At 40.0% G+C, this 22,466-nt stretch overlaps 1 protein-coding gene across 5 annotated transcripts in view; it reads right to left on the bottom strand.

Moving 5' to 3' along the window:
• KAT6B (lysine acetyltransferase 6B) overlaps positions 1–22,466 on the bottom strand; it is a 190,619-nt gene that overhangs the window by 5,410 nt on the left and 162,743 nt on the right. For all 5 annotated transcript variants that reach the window (XM_084634100.1, XM_084634099.1, XM_084634098.1 and 2 more), the window contains exons 13-16: positions 7,434–7,665; positions 3,173–3,332; positions 2,287–2,553; positions 568–865 (exon numbers count right to left, since the gene is read on the bottom strand). In XM_084634100.1, coding sequence (XP_084490226.1) covers positions 568–865; positions 2,287–2,553; positions 3,173–3,332; positions 7,434–7,665 — 957 coding nt within the window. The remainder of the gene's footprint in view (positions 1–567; positions 866–2,286; positions 2,554–3,172; positions 3,333–7,433; positions 7,666–22,466) is intronic.

Raw genomic sequence — 22,466 nt, 5'->3', positions numbered from 1 at the left:
TACTGAGTGCAAAAAAAAAAAAAAAAAAGTCATTGGTATCAACTATCTCTTGCTTTTTGTAGATAATGGTTTCACAAAACAAACTAAAGAGAAAGAGATCCCCTGGTTTTCTCTGGAAAAGTATGATGAGGCCTGTTGTAGATATACAAGATTTTATTTTTGTTCTTTCCCAAATGGTAAAAACATGAATACCCCAAACTGAAACAAAACCTGCTAATTTTCTCCTGAACAGGAGTAATGAACTGAGGTTAATGTACTGAACAAGCTATAACAGGACAGAGAGAGAGAGCCGAAAAATTAAACACTAAAAATACTGAAAAAAGAGCAACATGCCTCAAGCTATTACACAAAGCAAGCAGATAAAGTGGGACTAATAGCGTAAAGCATATCTCAGAGGGATGGCGCATTAGTAAAAATGCATGTTATTTTGATTGTGAAATGTAAAAATTTCAACAGCTCCGAAAAGCTGGTCACAAACCAGCTAGTTAACTACAAAAGCAAGTGTTGCCTTTGAATCCCAAGTAACAAGTTAACTTGAACATAGTTTAAAAATAATGTTCAACTTACTTCTACACTGAACATCATTTTTATAACAACGATTGTCTTTCTCCCCTTTGTCGTCCTCTTCCTCCTGGTTCTGCCTACCAGGTTGATACTGGAATACTTTTCTGATCACAGGCTTTAAGTCATCATCTTCCCCATCTATCTCACAAGTAGGTTCCAGCTGTGGCATGGGCCGCTCTTCATCCGAGTGATCAAAGGGCTCGTTCAACACCTCTGTGGTTTCAGAAATTGTCTCTGTTGTAACACTACTATTAATCCTTCTGCGTTTACGACCCCTTTTCTTTTTCAAGATGAAAGGTCTCTAAAAAAAGAAATTCCAAAAAATATAACAATGAATTGTTAGAGTCCAGGAGGAGTTACCTGACTTGGTACATAGAGAACAAATTATTTTTTGTGAAATGCGTTTATGATGGTCTAATCTATTTATCAATTTAGAAGTTACCTTATGTTACACTTCTAAATCTAGATTAGATTTTTTTACTGCTATATACTAAACCCATACAGTTAAGCAATGAGCGTGTGCCATCTGAGACAGAATGCACACTGTGGTCTTTGTTTTATGAAGGTGAAAATTAATATCTATAGTTTATGGTTGGCTTCCAGCCTCTACTCTGGTTAAACAAATAAAAATTCACAATAGTAGTATATAAAATATTTATGCTTACAAACACCTGGTTATATACTTAGTGGCTCATATTTCCACCAAAACCATTTTCAAGGCTCAAATGTACATCTTATGCTTTTAGATTTCAGGTTCCTTAAAATTATGATGCTGCTTATAAACAAACAAGCAGAAAAATGATAAACAGCACAGTGCCAAGACAAACAGTCCAAGTCTCAAACTTGGTGTAAATAACAGCAATATACTAAAGAATGTTACAGTTTAGCAGCTGTAGAAAAGAAGGGTTTGAACAGGTTCAGCTAAAATTTCATTAAGTTATATTTCCACTGTTACCTATTCATTTCTCAAAGATTCACATTTACTTTAAAATTCTCTAATCCAAAAATATACACAGTGGGACACTCATCTGTAACTTCTCACCAAAGCAATGTAAATACATGCATTAAGCCAAGTAGCTTAACATTTATGGGTTCTTAAATTATTAAGTTAATAAACATTCAACATGATTACATAATTTTCAGGAAAAAAATTTAAATACTCAAGTTTAAGCAGAATTTGGAGGGTTTAGTTCTTGGAATAAGAAGGCGCTGTATAAGAAAATAGAAATGTTGTAATATTTCGAGAAACAAATTTGTCTTAAAAAATGCATTTGCTTTATTAACATATCTTGCAAAAGACCTTTTTATCCTGCTAATCTTGTAACAGGAGAAAACACATAATTGATTTGACTTCATCCCAAAAGGGCAAAAAAACCCAAGTGAGGGTATGGAAGAACCAATTAAAATGTTTAATCAGTACCAACCCTAAACAGCAGAGGGCAGTCATTAGTTTAAAAATAAATTCTAATTCTAATGTTTAGTGCCATCCATTTTTTCATAACAATATGAATAAGTCAAAAGGAAAGCCAAACTGCCTAGAAAACAGCTATGAATTAGGAAGGGCCTAGTGTGCAAACACAATTTAGATAAAAAAAAAAGAAGTCTAATCAAAGCTCGTAAACAGAAAAAAACCCTGCACTTTTTTTATATCTTTTTGACAAACATGGTTTGATTGTAATGGACACTGAACAAGTTTAACTGAAAGTGCTAAAAGTAACATACCTTTCTTTTTATGGCCAGTGATTGTGGTTTGGTCAGCCGGGGAGGTGAACTTTGATGATTCCCATCCCCCTCATCATCCTCACTGCTTTCTTTAGATTGCTCTGTGGATTGCCCTCGCTCTCCAACCACTGCCACACTCTCTGGAGATCGCAAGTATTTATTTTTAGATTGTACTTTTGCAGGTGATTGCCTACTATTAGTTCTTGTGGAGAATATATCTTGCTCTTCCTTTTCCCAGCAGCTAGCCTGTTCCATCAGACGCTCAGCCTGAAGGGTTGGGGTTAAAATAATGGGTCACTGAAACAGTATTAGCCATATCAAGTTCAGCTAAAGAGTTACAGTAAGTCGACCCTGATTAGCACTGCTGCCTAACCAAGCAACAACATTTCAGCTGAATCATCTAGTAGCGCCTTTACAACAGTTAGGATAACAAACCAAAGAAGATTGCATTTCATGGGATATTTAGCACTATTAATGATGCAGCGAATTGATTTAAGTCTTTTAGCACTACATTACATGCCCGCTGACATGGATCACTTTGAGCAAGTTCATAAACACAAAGAATCGATTGACACTGCGGCCTTTGAGCTCTGCACCAAATCTGATCTGATTCCATGCTCCTAGACTACTTCAGGATCATTTAAGTACAACTTCATAGCAAGTGAGACAGAGTTTAAGTTTTCATATTCATTTTCCAAAACTTACTGTACAATCTCCAAAAACCCTGAGTTATAAGTGATTAGTGCTAAAGTGTTTCACACAAGCAGTTTTCCCCATAACTAAGATCTGACAATGTTAAACAATGCTATATATTTACTACTGAATGGTAAAAACTGGAGAAGAAATCCTAAGGAAAGGAATTCAGACTGACAATGTCTGCTGTTACCTCTTTTTCAGCTTCCCTCTCTTCTTCAGAAACCGCAGCATTAGAAACAAGCAGTGGAGTCCATCTCAAACTTTCAGGGTCTACTTCATTGACGCGTGGATTAGCTTTCAGTTTCTCCATGTGGCTTGAGATCAGTTTTTCCCTTCTAATTATTACAAATCTAGAATTCAAAAAGGATTTTTGATGTTAGAAAAATATCAAGATAAAGCAAAACAATCTCACATAACTACTTTGGAAAATAGAGGTCTGGGTAAAAATAAAGAGGGAGATGGAGACCACTATATACACATTAATATATCTTACATGCATGCAGGAGAAATATCGCTCATGCTGGTGTTTTTCATCAGAACAAAAATGTGCATAATCATTTACAAGATAAAAGACAGATATTAACAGGATTAAATAGGGAAAAGGAGAGAAAACAGAATGCTCCTGCAGCAGTAGATGTTCACAGACATGTGGAAGATGTCTGAGCATGGACCCCAGGGCCACCTTACCCATCCCTGGAATAACTTTCTCCAGTTGTGATACAGAACATATTAGGACAAAGCAGAATATATATGGGACCATGGTGCTTAAAACTGGGAAAGTTAGTGACTAGAGTATCAGTCCTGTACACAGGATATGATTGGGCGGGAAAGCAAATTACAAATACAGGTATTCTAATAAAAGAAACAAAGAAGAAATAAATACATAAGAATGGCCATACTAGGTAAGACCAATGGTCCATCTAGCCCAGTACCCTGGCTTCCGACAGTGGCCAATGCCCGATGCTTCAGAGTGAATGAACAGAGCACAGCAATTCTGAGTGATCTATCCCCTATCATCCAGTCCCAGATTCTGGCACTTGGCAGTTTAGGAACACCACGAGTATGGGGTTGCATCCTTGACCATCCTGGCTAACAGCTATTGATGGATCTATCCTCCATAATCTTATCTAATTCTTTTCTGAACTCAGTTTTGCTTTTGGCCTTCACCACAACCTACGGCAATGAATTCCATAGGTTGAATGTGCCTTGTGTGAAAGAAGTACTTCCTGATGTTTGTTTTAAACCTGCTACCTCTTAATTTCACTGGGTGACCCCTAGTTCTTGTGTTATGTGAAGGAGTAAGTAATACTTCTCTGTTCACTTTCCCCATACCATCCATGATTTTATAGAACTCTGTCATATTCCCCATATCCTCTCTTTTCTAAGATGAGCAACTTAAAGAGCAATCCTTTGGTTTTCCTTGGGATCCACTTCTATCATGATACCTGTAAGAAAGTTAATGAACTGAAGGGCAGATGGGTGTAGTTGGCATCTTGTATTTTTTCATCTCTCTCTAGTTCAGGGATCGGCAACCTTTGGCATGTGGGGCCCATCAAGGACCGGACCAGTTCGTTTACCTGCAGCATCCGCAGGTTTGGCCGATCACAGCTCCCACTGGCCGCAGTTCGCCGTCCCAGGCCAATGGGGGCTGCGGGAAGTGGCATGGATTGAGGGATGTGCTGGCCGCCCTTCCCACAGCCCCCATTGGCCTGAGACGGCAAACCAGGGCCAGTGGGAGCCGCGATCGGCTGAACCTACGGATGCTGCAGGTAAACAAACTGGTCTGGACTGCCAGGGGCTTTCTCTGGCGGGCCGTGTGCCAAAGGTTGCTGATCCCTGATCTAGTTATATATAGTTATTTGTGATAGAGGGAAAATTGCATAGGTAGATGTATATAAAAACCACATGTATCTGACTTAATCCCTTTCTCCCACCCTTTGTGGGTTGCTCTTTAAAATTTGGATGCTGTTTGGGGCAAGGACTGTGGGCCAAATTCTCTGCTGATATAAACTTGCACAGGTGCAGTGAAGGCAACAGAACTGCATCAAACATATACCAGCAGGGAATTTGGCTTCATGCTTTCACATTTCTTTGTGCCAAGTGCAATGGGGCTCCAATTGTGACTGTCGCCCATCGATGCTGCTTTCGTTGTGCGGGGGATTCCGGAAGGACGGCACAGTCCTGTGCAGACAACAAAACTATGGTTTCAACATCAGAAGTGTGGAACCTAACACAGAAAACACAACACTCTGATCCTGCAAACACATACACATGTGAGTAACTTAATGCACCTGAGTACATAACTATTCACATGCCTGAAGTGTTTGTATGATTGGGCACTGGTGAGATTATTTCTATTTATCGAGAAGCATCTATTTATAAACTAGAGGCATATACCATTATTTTTAGCACCACATCAAAAACCAAACGTGGAAAAATATACACTTAATGATCCTCCAAACTCATCACCATTAACATGGAGACTCTCCCTCCTTAACCTACTCATTCCACCCAATCAAGGAATTTTATCTCATGGTTTGTTCTCATGTAAGTAATATTTTAATTTGCTGCATGACTGTTGGAGACTGTGTGGCCTAAAATACAAAACAATGCACAGAAGACAAAATATAAACCATCAGAATATTTGTGGACTGTCATGGTACCCTCCCCGAGCACAAGCAAACTCTTAACTTCCTTTAACAAATCTTCTCTCCAAAGCACTTACATGCTGTGTCAGATGTTGCAAAGTAGAACATTATAATCCTAAATTATGCCCTACCAAGACTGGCAAAATCAAGGGCAGAGATCGAGAATATCCAAAATGAAGGACGTTACCATATTGGCTCTCCTCCTACGAAGGAGAACGTGTGCTTAATTCCTATGTAGTGCTGCCAACTTTCGTGATTTTATTGCAAGTGTTTGCAAAAAGAAAAGGAGTACTTGTGGCACCTTAGAGACTAACCAATTTATCTGAGCATAAGTGCATCCGATGAAGTGAGCTGTAGCTCACGAAAGCTTATGCTCAAATAAATTGGTTAGTCTCTAAGGTGCCACAAGTACTCCTTTTCTTTTTGTGAATACAGACTAACACGGCTTCTACTCTGAAACCTATTGCAAGTGTTGTGACTTTAGTGTAATTTTTAAAGCTCCAGCTCCTGGAATCATGAGAATCAAATGTCTAGCCATCATAGTTGCAGAGAATAGCTTGTAAAGTGAATGCACTCTAACAGCTCAGAAACCAGAAGGCAAAGAAAAAGAACCTCAAAATTATTATTATTTAAAAAAAAACAAACCCCTTATTTTTAAGCCAATCTCATATTTTGGTGATGGACTCATGGTTTTTTGTTTTTTTTAATGCTTGAGGTTGGTAATACAGGAAAATGTACATGTGTTATTGAGTCCACAGTTACTGCCTTCTTCCTTGCTTTGTATGATACATTTTCTCAGCAATCACTGTCCCTTCACCAACTAATTTTGCAGACTTTTCGTTTCTGAAGCTGAAATTTTCCAAAGTGTTTAAGGGCTTACTTATGCTACAAGGACTATACCAGCATGGCTCTAGTGTCATAGCTATGCTGGCATAACCCCATAGTGTAGATACAGCCTACATCAATAGAAAGGTTTTTTTCTATCTGTGTAGGAATACCACTTCTCCAGGTGACTGTAGCTAAGTTGACAGAAGCATTCTTTCATTGTCCTAGCTGCATCAACACTGGGGGTCAGGTCAGCATAGTTATGTCACTCAAGGGTGTGGATTTTTCACATCCCTGAGTGATACAGCTAAGTTGACCTAACACGGAGACTAGGCTCATGAGATATAGAAGCACAGGTCCCACTGAAAATAAATAAGACCTGTGTCTTAAATCAGTTAGGCCTTTTGATAATTCCACCCTAAATGCTAAATCTAAATTTTTCAATCCAATATACTAATAAGAAGAGACATGTAAAAAAGGACCCTGTCAACTTAAAAAAAATCTACTAATGTTACAAGCACTACTAAAGATTTCTATAAATGAAAGCAAATAAAGAAAAATATTCTTTTGTTTTGCTTTCTCTGTGCATCTGCCTGAACTTGTGTATAGTCAGTTAGGTTCCCTTCTTCGTGTGTCTTTCACACCGTAATAAGAGGAGAAAACCTTTTTTTTTCTTTGTGAGGAGGGAGGGAGGGAGGAACTAGGAAAACATGATTGTAAAACAATGAAAATTAGTGAGGGAACTCTGGTGTGGGTATGCTATCTGAAACTACCTTCAGTTTCAAAACAGGCGTTGGCTTGATTTTCAAGTTGGCAGTTCCTTCTCAGGCAGTGACGATCACCACTAAGCCTTCATAAAAGTCTATGCAAAGTACACTAGTTTTTTCCTATGGTAAAAGGTGCACTCTCAACGAGTACTGCTACAATGAATATTTTTGTCTTCATAAGTACTCTCCAAATGGTGTATGCTTTACTGACCTGTCTTCCCTCCTGTCTATCATGCTGTGCTGCTGCAGGGTTGTGGCAATATCATGTGGACACATTCCAGTCGCTCGGCTCATTCCCTTGATGCTGATATGTTTTTCATGGTGGCAATAAAGGTATTCTAATATGACACTTTTCCAGTAGGCCAAGTATGAGAGACGACCCAGATCAGACAGCGGCTTTTCAGGAGACCCTGCTTGTCCCTCTCTTCTAGAAAGTAAATAACCTAACAGAGGGAAGAGAAAGAACATTTTACTGAACCAACTCATCTTGAGAATTTAGGACATGTCCTATTAGAGAGACAATACATAACAGACATGTCAACGTGATCACACGCTATGAAAACAAGAGAAAGATTCAGCTGAAAAAAAGGCAGAAAATGCTGTCTTTCCCTGTTCCGGTAGCATCTAAGAAGGTTCTGTGCGCCTTATTTCTCTGAATTCCTTATAGCAAACCTCAGATTCATTTGTGTGGTATCAGCATTTCAAACCTGCATAAAAATGTTTTAATCATGGGAAAAAATAATTTTTCAGGACAATAACTTGAACATACACACTGTCATTTAGACAGTTTCTTGCAAATACTGGAAATCAGGAGATAACATGAAAGTCCTTCCATGGCACCATCACAGGGAGTAACAGTCCATTCACTTTTCCTGTTGAGAGCTGTGTATTATCAAAGAGTCACCTTGACTAAAACGCAATAAGCAATGTACAATATAACTTGTGGGTTAACCTGAACTTGTGAGAAGTATTTTTTAAAATGCCATGTCCTTTAAGTCAGCTGTAAGAACATTCAGCTAGCTCCCATTTTATGTCTTCCACAGTAATTACCCTATTTAGCACTATAATACAATAATCCTGTTCAAAAATGTCTTCCTCAATATATACCATGTAGGTCTCCATGGTATAATCTAGGCTAGTCCTTTAGCTCTCCTCAATTTCAAGAAGCTTTAAATTATAAAACAGAGCAAACCTGCTTAAAGAAAGTGAAAAAAAATCCGGAAGCTGTTATTGTAATTAAAATCTACTTACAGAGAAGAAATGGTATAAACTAATGATGTCTACCTTTCCCTGATTAAATACTCCTTTAGCTTCACCTTTATGAACACTATTCAAATGCAGACCTTAAACAGCAGGTACCCATATTTATGAAATTATATTGCTCAGAATGTGTCAAACTTGAGCTCACCAGCACCACTGGTTCTCTCTCTTACAAATAACTTTCTAAAATGGCTTGATGCACTAAACTTGAAAAACGAGTCAGAATTTCATTTCTTTAAATCTCAAAGCTCACTGCAAATACACCTTTACCATAGCCAACTTTGCATATCTCAAGACAAAATCAGCATATTCCCCATTACATTTCTGATTTCCCCCCCTATTTTGATCATAATGTTTTTCGCTATAAATTAAAGCCAGGTGATTAACATTTTGGTTTGTGAAATACAGTCATTCTTATGGACTTATTTCCTCGCTTTTCTGCATACTTTATGTTCTCCAAATCAATATTTTATAGTGTGAAACAATGGTCTTTGTTTTTCTTCTGTTGTGGGCCCCATCAGGGCTGACAATTGGAAAGTGTATCTACTCTGATCACACTCTTGACTCCGGACCACAAAATGTCCATAATACAGAAAGGCAGACATGCCATTACACACAAGATGATCAGTAACATCGTGGGTGGCAGTTAAATATTATTCAGATATCTACTAGTCTGTTAATAAAAGGATTTATGAATAATAAAGCCTACTAGTTCCTAAGGAGGAAAGTTGCCCCACAGGAAATGTAAAGTCTACTTATACCTATGGAAACCATGAAGACACTTGGGCCAGTACAACCTGTTCTATTTACCACACAACTGCAATCTAACATAGTGCCACTTAAGCTTACTGCAGTGAGGTAGCCTATGACAATATACCCATTATATACGATACTGCTTTACAACATCTGTTGACTAAGATACATTTTCTAACAAGCTAAGCCACTGTGCATACAGAGGACGCTGGTCTTCATGTTCTAAGACTGACTGTATTTGGTCATTGTGTACTGGCTAGGTTGAAGGCCAAGAATAAATATCTTGCTTCAAACTTTGGTATAGCACAGCTCCTCTTTACCCCTGTACATTCTGTTCAATTTTGGGGAAAATTTTAGTTCTAACTGATAAGAATTCAAAACCAGCTTACTAATGCTGTAAAGTAAGACGAACTTTGTATTTAATGTGTACTAGATGTCATTGCTAATCAGATAGAGTGTGAACCTGTAGTGCAAGAAATGGTGAGATGGTTTTAGAAGCAGGCTGAAGGAGCATGTGGGTTTGTACAAGGATATGAAGTGTCCCATAATGCAGAGACTGAAGCTGGTTAAATTATCAAGTTATTTGAAATCATCAGCTAATGCCATAACTTGCAAAGACACTCAGACACAATCGTGTATGTTGTTTTGCTTTTACTAACATCATGCCATGTATTATGGTATTACTGCTCAGTGTATACTCTCCCAAAGTATCTTTGCATATCATTATGGTTGTTTAGCCTAGTGAATAGAGCACTAGACTGGGATTCAGGAGACTCAGTTTCTATTCCCAGCTCTGCCATTGGCTTACTGGGTGACCTTGGGGAAGTCACTTAACCTCTGTGTCTCCACTTCACCCCATCTGTAAAATAGGGATGATTACCTCCTTTATAAAGCACTTGGAGAACTACTGATGCAAACCACTGCATAAGAGCAAGGTATTACTTACTACTAGATCACTATAAATAACTTTACAATTTCACCGATTTATATTCTGGAGCACAGGCTCCTTCTGTTTGCTATATACTCATACTCCCAGAACCTCCTATTATAACTTTGTCTACATTAGGGACTTGTTAATTACCCCCACTCCAGTGTAACTAACATGGAGGTAGCACCAGTGTGAATTTCCCCCCAGAAATTCTGCAGTACGCACACAGTAAAATGATAAAAAGTTTAGAAAACTTGAAGTTTCCTTGAGGAAAGGTTAAAAAAACTGGGCATATTTAGTCTTAAGAAAAGAAGACCGAGGAAAAGGGGGACTGATAAGTCTTCAAATATGGTAAGAACTGTTATAAAAGAGGACAGTGATCAACTGTTCTCCATGTCCAGTGAAAGCAGGACAAGAAGCAAGTGACTTAATCTGCAGCAAGGGAGATTTAGGGTAAATATTAGGAAACTTTCTAACTGTAAGGATAGTTAAGCACTGGAATAAGGGAGATTGTGGAATGCTCATCACTGTAAGTTTTTAAGAACCGGTTAGACAAACACTTGCCAAGGACAATCTACATATACTAGGTCCTGCCTGAGCACAGAGGGATGGATTAGATGACCACTCAAGGTCCCTTCCAGCCTTACATTTCTATGGTTCTATGGCCTACCTGTGTTCAAGATGCTCATATCATATTACCGTAAAAATACTTTGAACTCGCAGTGTAAATAGTGCAGATTAAATACTAAATTCCTCTTATTTACAGCATACACAATTTAATTGGTTCTGTGATTTAAATTACATCTATTAAATTAAACTTACCAAACAGATGCCAAATAATTGATCTAAGTTGCAGGTAAATAAAAAACACTGATCTTGATAGCTCGTGTATTTATCCTGAAGCATCTGAAATGAGTACAACACGCCCCTGTTAAACAGATAGCCCCAGTGCTGGTATCTCCATCTAGTCTTAACAATGGATATCCTCAAAATGACGACCTAACAGATTCTCTAAGGATATAACTAGGAATGCTGGCAACTTTTGGAGGAAAAAGCACAATAAATGAAGTATAAACAGTGGATACCGTTTGTTATGAATAACAGTGAAGCGAAAGTACTACTAGGTGTTTCTTAGTTAAGAAAAGAGTCCCCTTGCTCTCTTCACAGGGGTGCATGGTGCCAACTAAAGCCTACTAGACTCCTGCACAATAAAATTAATATCCAGAAAAATACTAACATTTAGGACTCCTAGCCCTGTCTCCAGGTTTGAGAAACAATTTGTCCATGCAGATTCAGGCCCCTAGTTTTGTTGTATGAATCTCCCCATTACTGCTACACTTCATCAACAGAAGAGACTAAGATTATATATGGGGGGCAGGGGAGAAATGTATAATTCTTTTTTGTTTAGGAAAACTCTAGTCCACAAATTTAAGAGTAGAGATGAGTAGCTCCCTAGCATTTCTATTAAAGAAATTATAGCAAACACTAAAAAGTCCCCTTTCAATCTGTTGCTATGCTCAGCTTGATACATTCTTATTCAGATGGATCCCAAGGGAATTAAGTATCTATGAAAGATTCTGCAGAATGCTTATTTCAAGCAATTAATTATATAAGTAGGTAATTTATTCTACATTGAACAATTCTGCGAAAAGCAATCTTTTAAATATTTACCCCACCTTTATGTAACTTCAGAACACAATCTCCCGTCTCCAGCCTCCATGGTTACACTCATGACGAGAGACGGGCCAATATTGCAGTGATCTAGATTTTGAACACTTCAAAGTTTGGGGCTGTCTGGATCTAGAGTTCAATTTGGATGAATCCTGAATGAATGATGAATCCCCAAGCAAGAGACTCAGAGGCTTACAAACATTGTATGAAAAAGGCAATCCTGATTCATCATTTTCTGATCAAATTCACACATGAATATAAGTTTTTTCACAGCATCTTTCAATATCCCAAGCTAGGGAAGTATCAAGCCAATTGTACTAAGTCTCTCTGCTGACAGGGTCATAAATCTGAGCTTACATATATGCAAGTGTGGTTGATTTGGCTTCCTCTAAGGACTGTGTACAGTCTGAAGGAAGCAAAACAATAAGCTCCGCAGACTGAAGCAAACTTCCGTTTGATCTGACTGGAAAGTCAGTTCTTTTTTCCTGGAATTAAGACATTTTGCTTTGTATCGTTCTCCCTACAAACTCTAAATGAAGTTCTAACTTGCTGCAGGACCTGGCCACCCAGTTACCATTCAAATCTGTATTGAAATAATGAAGTCTTATTAATTGTTTAAAAAAACCCATAAAGGCTTATTAAACTATGATTGCTGTCTCCATGGATTTAAGACAAGACTATCACGAAGATGCCCAAATAACTTCTTAGGTTGGGTTGGAATGGGTGAGATCAGTTCCAAAAAGCAAATCAAGTGACAAGTGGTACCGAAGAAAACTGCACAGAGGAAGAAGTAAAACAGACAGAAAAAAGTTCCACTCTAGAAAAATTAATAGTATCTATTTGGGGACCATTGCTATGAGCATTATTCTGTCAAAAGGTCTGCAGAGGAATGAAGTTAAGCCAGCTGGGCTTTATAAAGATGCTCATGTGCTAAGAGACACAACAAGATAGTGGTCTTGCAGATCTTCTCCGTGCGGGGCTGATGCCCTTTCTGCCCAGAAGACTGTTGTGGAACATGGACAGTGGGCTCTGATCCCTTCAGGAATTAGTTTATCTGTCACTGAATAGATATTTCAGTATACAGCACCTAATCAATCTACCGATGGAGGATTTAGTTTCTTAAGCATTTACAGTGAAAGGAAATGAAGAAATATGTTTTGCTTGTTCTCCTGAAGTGGTTGCCTATACTAAGATAAACTTTAACTGCTCAATAGCACATGCCATCTTTTTCCAATAGTGTTAAGAGAATGAGGGAAGAAGGATCTCCTCTGATGTATGGAAAGTTAACCTTAGCAGTGAATTAATTGGCAGTATGATCAACAACCTTGTCCTGGGGGAAGATGAAATAATCTTTGTGTCTTCTAAATGCAGATGTTTCAAAATTCTTGACAAAAGGAAGCATGTCTTTATGCAGAGTAAACACAGGGAAATAGATGTGACTGGCTTGAAGGGACACAAGAGCTGTAGCAATTTAGAAAAATCTCATGTCAAGAAGATAGAACTAGCTGCTGTGAAAGGGAAGGAAGGAAGGAGCCCACAATCCAATGGTCCTCTTGTTTCCATCAAATGAGGGACTGGATCACTGTGGCTGAATGTTGTACTCTGCTGCAGGCCTCCAAGGAATCCCTGAAGTTTGCATGAATGTGTAACCTGAAGACCAAGGAGCTGCAGATACAGATGGATTGATGACACCATTCCATGACACTTCAGAAACCAATGCCTGGATCTTATCAAACTTTTCCTGTGTCAGGAAGACTTTGGCTCTCCTTGTGTCAATCCCACCTCATAGGTGGACTATCCACTCAGAAAGAATCAGATAGCTCTTTAGGTTTATGGAAGTTGTCTTTCTAATGACTTTGAGCATCTGATGGGAAAATCATCTAACAAAAGGCATAGCTGAGCTTTATGGGGCATGACTGGAATATAAAGATAAGCTCCTGCCAGATCCACTGAAGTAAGAAGGTCTCCTGCAACAACAATGAAAGATCTTGTCAGTTCTGTGGAATATTGTTGCTGCTGTCGCATTGTTACGGCTGCCAGCGTTGCTGTTCTTGGGGCACCAATGTCAGCTGCACTAGCAGACAGTACAGCATGTTAATTCAGCAGACCGTGATGTTGTTCTCAAGAAAGACCACAGGCTCGGTTCGGTGGCGAAGGCGCTCAGCCAGGTTTATCTGTCGACAAAGCACAGTACTAGAGCCTCACAGGAGCAACACATGTATGCCTGCAACAAGGTACCTGCTCAGTCAGTACACCAGGATGCTGTCCCCTCAGCGAGTACAAAGTTTCCCCTCCTATGACTTCTCCTTTTATACATGGATACAAACAAGTTACAAAATACACTCCAGACATTGTTAGTTACCACCCTTATCCTTATACCTGCTAGCTCGAACAAAACATCCTTACCCATTATCCTGTCATCCCATCCTTACCTTACGAGGGGTCGGTGTATTCTTATCCCATCTCTTAGGAATGAGTACATGTAGTTACTCAAGAGATCTGTGTGTTTTTATACCATCCTCTCCAGTCAGGAATGTGCTTATGTGGTGTTAGCTAATACCTACTGTGTTGTTATTTTGTCAAGGCCAGGCCACCTCTGATTCACAGCCTTTGGTTTACACTGTTAGTTATTCCTAGGGCTGCAGCCAGGCCTACAAAAGGTAGAGTCTCCATCCAGAATTTCATCATCTTCGCTGAGCAGGACCTGCAGGGCTTGAATCCCAGGGACTTGGGCATGGAACCCCAAGAAGAAGAGTCAGGGTGGAGGGTAACCCCCGAACCCGACTAGCACTAACTAAAACGAAAAACTAGAACTACAAACCAAACTAAAAACAACTATCTAAAGAGCTAGGGAAACGTGGAGAACTTGCTGAGCAAGCCGCCACAGTTCCAACGACCGTCAACGGCGGTAAGAAGGAACTGAGGGGACTCCGGGTCAGCAGGGGTATATATTGAGCACCATGAAGGTGCCACTCCAGGGGGCTCCACAGCTGACCCCAAGGATGCTGCTGGGGGAAAACTTTCCGACGGCTGTGCACATGGCGTGCGCACACCTAATTGGAATCGATATGAGCGAGGACTCAAAGAAGAATAACCTGTTTCTGGCGTAGCCCATGGCAGATGGTTAACAGCAACCCTAAAAGTTTAGAGCAAGACTATCATGTCCAATTGCAATACAGTGGGTTTTAGGGAGGAAGAACATAAGACAGCATTTGGCCAGGCCACCAGATTTAACAGTTCTTCTCCCATGAAAGTGCCATGGGATAGTTAACAATCACAAATTATTGGAACAAATTATTAAACAATCAATTTATAAGCCTGTACAGGATAACAGGATTATAAGTAATAGCCAACAAGGATTTGTCATGAACAAATCATGCCAAACCAGCTTAATTTCCTTCTTTGACAGGGTTACTGGCCTGGAGAAAGGAAGCTGTAGACTTGATATATCTTCATTTTAGGAAGTTTTTTCATACAGTTTCTCATGGCATTCTAGCAAACTTGGGAAATGTGGTCTAGATGAAATAACTATGAGCTGAGTGCAAAACTGGCTGAAAGAGCATACTTAAAGAGTAGTTATCAATGGTTTGCTATCAAACTGGGGTGGGGGGAGGGGGGGAAGAGTCCCACAGGGGTCTGTCCTGAGACCAGTACTATTCAATATTTTCATTAATGACTTGAATAATAGAGTGGGGAGTATGCTTATAAAGTTTGCTAATGACACCAAGCTGGGAGGGGTTGCAAACACTTTGGAGCAGAGGAGAGGAATTCAAAATGACCTTGACAAATTGGAGAATTGCTCTGAAATCAACAAGATGAAGTTCAGTAAAGACAAGTGCAAAGTACTTCACTTAGGAAGGAGCAATCAAATGAACAATTATGAAATGGGGAATAACGGGCTAGGTGGTCGTACTGCAGAAAAATATTTGAGAGTTATAGTGGATCACAAATTGAATATAAGCCAACAATGATATGCAGTGGAGAAAAAGGCTGTGGTATACTAACAGGAGTGTCACATGTAAGACATGGGAAGTAAGTGTCCTGCTCTACTCGGCACTGCTGAGGTCTCAGATGGAGTACGGCGTCCAATTCTGGGTCCCACTTTAGAAAAGAAGTAAACCAACTGGAGAGAGTCAAGAGGAGATCAACAAAAATTACAAAATGTTTAATAAATCTGACCTCTGAGAAAGGTTAAATAACTGGGCCAGTTTAGTCTTGAGAAAAGAAGACTGAGGCGGGGACTGGATATCAGTCTTCAAATATTGTGACAGGGTTAGGCCAGATGGCTACAGGAGAGTGATAGAAGGTAGATATATTAGCCACAGATTAAGCAGATCCCTTTTCCCTGAGTAAGATAATGGGCTGTTCCAGAACAATCAGAAAGTTATTGGAACCACTTAAGGCAGGCTAATCAGGGCACCTTGTTTTAAAAAGGACCTCACTTCAGTTAGTGAAGTGCGTACGAGGAGCTGGCAGCAAGAGGCGTGCAAGAAGCTGAGAGTGAGTAGGTGTACTTCTGGAAGACTGAGAAGTACAAGTGTTATCAGACATCAGGAGGAAGGTCCTATGGTGAGGACAAAGAAGGTGTTGGGAGGAGGCCATGGGGGAAGTAGCCCAGGGAGTTGTAGCTGTCACGCAGCTGTTCCAGGAGGCACTCTAGACAGCTGCAACCCACAGGTCCCTGGGCTGGAACCCGGAGCAGAGGGCGGGCCCGGGTTCCCCCCAACCCTCCAACTCCCTATTTGATATAAGAGGAGTCGATCTGGACTGTGGGTCCCACCAGAGGGGAAGGTCTCTGTCCTGTCCCCCGACCCATTAGGTGGGCCAGCAGAGACTGCGGGGATTGTTCTCCTCCTTTCCCCCACGCTGGCCAGTGATGAGGTTAGCTGAGTGAATGGCAGGTTTGTGCCACTAGCCAAAGGAGCCAAACTGAGGACTGCTGTAAACCTCCGAGGCGAGCAAATCCGCCAGAAAGCGCAGAACCCACCAAGGCAGAGGAGGAACTTTGTCACAATATGTTAAAGGGTTGTTATAAACAGGACAATTGTTCTTTATGTCAGATGGAGGTAGGACAAGCAGTAATGGTCTTAATCTGCAGGTTAGATATTAGGAAAAACTTTCTAAGTATAAGAATAGTTAAGCTCTGGAATAGACTTCCAAGGGAGGTTGTGGAATCCCCACCATTGGAGGTTTTTAAAACTAGGTTAGACAAACACTTGTCAGGGATGGTCTGGGGTTTACTTGATCCTGCTCAGTGCAGGGGGCTGGACCAGGGGACCTCTGGAGGTCTCTTCCAGCCCCGCATTTCTATGATTCCGTAAGTGATTAGGACCTCAGCTGCACCTCATGTGAAAAAGAGCACTTCCAGAAATATAAGGTATGCTAAACCCAGTCAGGGCCATTTTCAATATAAATTCTGAGGGAGCATCCCCCTATTGAATCAGTGCAGGAGGCTGGACCAGGGGACCACTTCCTGCAGCACCTGAGTTCCTTGAATGTTCCTCATCCATATACTAACCTAGCCCAAGCTTGCTTAGTTTGCTGAATCTCACAGTATCACAGCCCAAAGCATGACCGTGGGTCATTCATTTTATGTGGTAAACAAAGGATATGGATCTGACCCAAAATGGCCATTCCTCGCTTCCTATAATGTGAATATTTACATTTATGCTGTTCCTTTGAGGATGACATCCTGGAAGACAATTGCTTATTCTTCTGGAGGACCCTAAGTGTGACAAATTAAAATCTGTTCTGACATTCTCTTTCACTGCATGTCACGCAGTACATGGGAGCATCTGACTATTGGATAAGAGAAAATTTGGTTATGTTACATATCTGAGTCTAGAGGGTGAACAGCCTGTTCACCAAGATTACTGCCTTATATCTGCCACTCATATCCTCATGTTAAAAGGATTGAAGGACATTTCCTGAAAGAATGTTACATCACAGATCAGATGCTTCAGGTACTTTATTATGCAATTTTAACCAGCCACTAATAACCTAGGCATTCCATGAAATATAGTTTAAGAGACAAAATACAGGCAACCCATAGAAAACTAACACATACTTCCTCTCCTGACTTTTGGATTTTTCTAACTACTTATCTCCTGCTTTCATTTTTAAATAAATTTAGCTGGATGTTTCTCCTAAAACAGTACACAGTGATGCAGTTAATATATTGATATCTAAATTGATATAAAAGTTGCTGATATTAAAGGGACGATTTCCCATTTCTCAGAGCTGCTATTTCTTACTGGTTTTCTGAAGACTTTGCTTGACTGCACTACATTGGTTCACATTCAGAAGAGTCTCTTCTCACTCATAAGGGCTAGAAACGAAATTATTTTAAAAAAATAAATAAAGGATAAATTCTGAAGAAGCTGATGGAGCCAACAGAGCCTTGCTAGGATAGTATATAGGCAATACCAGCTCCGTCTGAACCCAGGCAGAAACTTATAGCTTGCAGCATTTTGTTTTGATAAAAACACATTTGTTTTTCAGTTATGCAAGAACAAAAAAAGAGCATTTTAAAAATGAGCCCCTGAGGCTGAGACTCATGTGATCTGCCTTTCAGTGGGGATGGAATTCTCATGTCAAAGTTTTAAAACCCTGGAAATCAGTGTTTACAGGGGAAAAGTCAGTACAACCTTAACTCTGCCTCTGTCACTGGGAAGCAATTTAATATATTAAACAAATTAACCCCCTCAAAATATATTTATAGCCCTGAGCAAATAGTCGCCTTTTTGTAATGTTTAGATTACACTAATTGCCCTCTTCTGGGAAACTAGAACCTAATGTTACTCTGAATAATAAACACCCCCCCCCCCCGCAACATTCCCATCCTTTCAAGTAAAGAAATAAATAGCTAATAAAATTCTGGAAACTAAGAGGGGTTGAGTAGCTTAAGGCTCATAACTGAAGTGTCCTCAGCAATAGCTGGCCATCAGAAGCAGTTTGAGAGAAGGAATTGCTGGCCTCCATACTGATATATTGGGATTACCCTGTACACTTGTTTTTAAAAACAGGGTTACCTCTTTAGACTTGCACAGGCTCAACGAATGGATCGAAAGTGCTTTGAGAATAACTCAGTGCAAATCAGTTACATTACAACTACCACCCTGTGCTGCAAATAAGTACAAAAAGAAAAGGAGTACTTGTGGCACCTTAGAGACTAACAAATTTATTTGAGCATAAGCTTTCGTGAGCTACAGCTCACTTCACCGGATACATTCAGTGGAAAATACAGTGGGGAGATTTATATTCACAGAGAACATCAAACAGTGGGTGTTACCATACATACTGTAATGAGAGTGATCAGGTAAGGTGAGCTATTACCAGCAGGAGAGCGGGGGAGGGGCGGGGGGGCGACCTTTTGTAGTGATAATCAAGGTGGGCCATTTCCAGCAGTTGACAAGAACGTCTGGGGGGCGGTGGGGGTGGAATAAACATGGAGAAATGGTTTTACTTAATGTAAAGGTGGGACAAACCTGGAACAACTGTGTTCAAGGCCATAATAAAAGAACCATATCCCAGGTTAGAATACCTTTCTCACATGCTTTTAGCTCATCCACATTGATTTACTGTGCTGAAACATGAGTTTAAATTCTGAAGTTCATCCAGTGTAGTCAAGGCCTTAAAATAAAAAAGGGTAGAAGTGTGTGACTAAGGATAAGAAGATATTTTGAACTTAAATCCTTATTTTGCTCTGCTAATTACTTGTGGATTGAAGCTAAATAGCTTCCTGCACAGCTCTGTTAAAGATAGATGGTATAATTGTTTGACATACATTCCATTTAAAAGTTAAACTCTTCACCTTATTTAGCTAAGCCCTTGTTCCTTTTGTGGTGTGCTTACAAATCCTTTTTGGCATCTTCTGTATGGCCTGGACACTTTACTACTGCTCACTGGAAAAGCCTCTCGCTAATCTGTTACAATTCACATTTCATGGAGCAATAGCAATACAGAGCAATAATTATTTCTTCTTTAAATAGGGAGGTTGAAGGAGTGGCAGTTCTGGGAAAGGAGTGCAGGAGTCTCATAGCAGGGTTGAGGAGAGCGGTTTTAAAGAAACTGGTGTTTCACTGGGAAATTTTTGCTTCCTCCATGTTTCTTCTACCTGTAATCAGTTTATTGGAGACCAGCTTTCAAGCCACACAGAACTCTTCTTCAGGTCTGGGAAAGAAGAGCTCTGTGTGGCTTGAAAGCTTGTCTCTCTCACCAACAGAAGTTGGTCAGATAAAAGATATTACCTCACCCACCTTGTCTCTCTAACATCCTGGGACCAACATGGCTACAACTACACTGCATGTAATCGGTCTGCCAAAGATCATCACCCACTTTCCACTCTGTGCTCAAAAAACTCTCACACTCCTCTCACAGATACCATTTCTGTTTGAATCTCAACCCACTTTCTACAGCAAATGGTTCTAAAACTGATGGATACACAGCATGTAAGCCTGGTCAAATTAATGTCATTTTTTTCCCTACCAGGCTGGAGAATGACAGTTAAAGCATATCAACATTTGAAATTTAAAAAAAAAAAAAAAAAAAAAAAATTCAGGGGAACATTTCATAAACATTTTCAGGATTCCCCCCTCCTCCTTTTTAAAATACCTCTTTGCAAGAGGAAAGAAAATATGATGAAAAGACATAAGCTTTCAGACTCCCAAAAGGCTTTTCAGTGTCTTTCTGAGGGTAATTTAGAGAACTATACACAGATCAGTAGCTCAAATCAAGTATAACCCATTAATCATTAGAACCAGAAGAATTGGTCTTACAGGAGTCAGTGGTAATTTCTAGGGTAAATTAAAAACAGAACACAACTGAAGTGTACTTGAACATTTTTCCACAAATGTAAGACCTACAGATGTCACTGCTTCCATGTACTTTAGCTGACTTCTCTGAAGAGGAATCAGGAACTCTTGCTAGTGGGCTACTTCACAGAAAGTGTCACGGTGAAGTTGTCACTTAGGAGGAAGACATGTTTCCTTCTCTAGGACACAAAAGGAGTCAGGGAAGGCTTCGCTGAATTTCCCAGAAGGATCTCATATTTATATAACATCACTGACTGGAATAGGAACTCAGATTCTGAGTTGTCCAGACTGGATCAGTCCATGACAATTGTGATTTGAACTGAGACAGTTGCAGAAGGAATTCCCTGAACCAATACAAACTGGAAAGTCTGCCAAGAGGAAGTATTTCAAATGGTAAATTTAACCAGTGCAGGTCCGTTCAAGGCATCTGTTGGTGGAGACCAGCAGACTGGGGGTAGGAGTCCACTGAAGAATCTTCATGCTGACACAAGTTAGCAGTACCTCTGTAACACTGAGCACTGCACTCTTAGCAACTGGGCCCAGAGTCTGGATGAAGCGAAGCTTGTTAGCTCACAGAGCAGCCACAGATTGAGGGTTCGGGAGAATATCACAATTACAGCATATTTGAATCAAAGAGTACTCTTCTGGGTTGACAAAAAGAAAAAAAGGAGGATGACAAATACCAAAAGAAGCTTATGCCACCTGTCCAAACAAACCTGTGGCTATCCAACTGTGGTTAGCAGTATGCACAAACCACCTTTCTGCATATACACATTTATTGTATTTGTCTTGATTTACACATGCCTGTCTCAAACTCAATGCAAAACCAGCTATGCACTTTGTTAAAAACAAGACAATGACAACACAAAATCACCTCTTCTTCTTGCTTCCGCACATCTCAAATTATGCCAACAATGAAGCTACTGGGGGCCTTGTTAAAGGAGCTGTTGGGATAAATGGATAACATTAAAATGGCTTCCTATAAATACATCATAATTGGGCCAGGCTGATGCCAGACACATAACGTACGGGTCCTTTTATAAAACAAGAACAGAAGGTTGCACTCAAGTTTTGAAGAAAGCTTTTAAGAAATTCATAAGGGCACTCACTCCCTAGAAGCTGGGAAAAGATCATGCTCTTAATGACTGGTGCTTGAGGATGTGCATCTCTTATTAAAGTGGGAAAGTGGGGGTAGGAAGGGTTAGCTTCTAAGAACCTTTGTTGCTCACTAGACTTGTGTCCCTAGAAATAAATTACCATCTCCATTGATTCCCTGGGCTTGACTATGACGAGATCATCTAGAGCTACTCCTTTACTCAAACGGTGCAGCAGTGTGCTTGTGAGGCAGAAGGAAGTCTGTAACAGAGAAGAAGACTACATGAAGGATGGTCTGTCCTTCTATTAGAATGATTTATAATTTTCTCCTAACGTTTCTTTTATTCCCTTCAGCACAGTCTCATCAACATAGCTCTGAATACTCCCCCTCCTACTCCTGACCTATCTCTGGGAATTGCTCTTTTCTTACTCACCTCTGCTTCTGCAGCATTTCTTCCACAAACTGCCTCATAGTCATCATGGTGTTGCTTATCTTTCAAAGGCAAGTGTCTGGACTTCTTCCTGATATGCAATAAAGTGAAATTTACAAGTATCTCTCTCTCTCCCTGAGGCACCAAGGAACAGGATTTCCCAGAGCAGGATTCTTGTAAATTTCAATTTACCACTTGCATATAAAAACAGAACAGAAAGGCATGCTATATAAGAGCTCTGATCACATCCCAAAAGGCTTCTGCTCAGCGCAACTGTGCACCATTTTTTTAAA

The sequence above is a fragment of the Lepidochelys olivacea genome, assembly GCF_965140295.1.
Source record: "Lepidochelys olivacea isolate rLepOli2 genome assembly, chromosome: 7".
Lineage (NCBI taxonomy): Eukaryota > Metazoa > Chordata > Testudines > Cheloniidae > Lepidochelys > Lepidochelys olivacea.
Note: the sequence above shows the minus strand (reverse complement) of the source record. Positions and strands in the feature narration are given on the sequence as shown.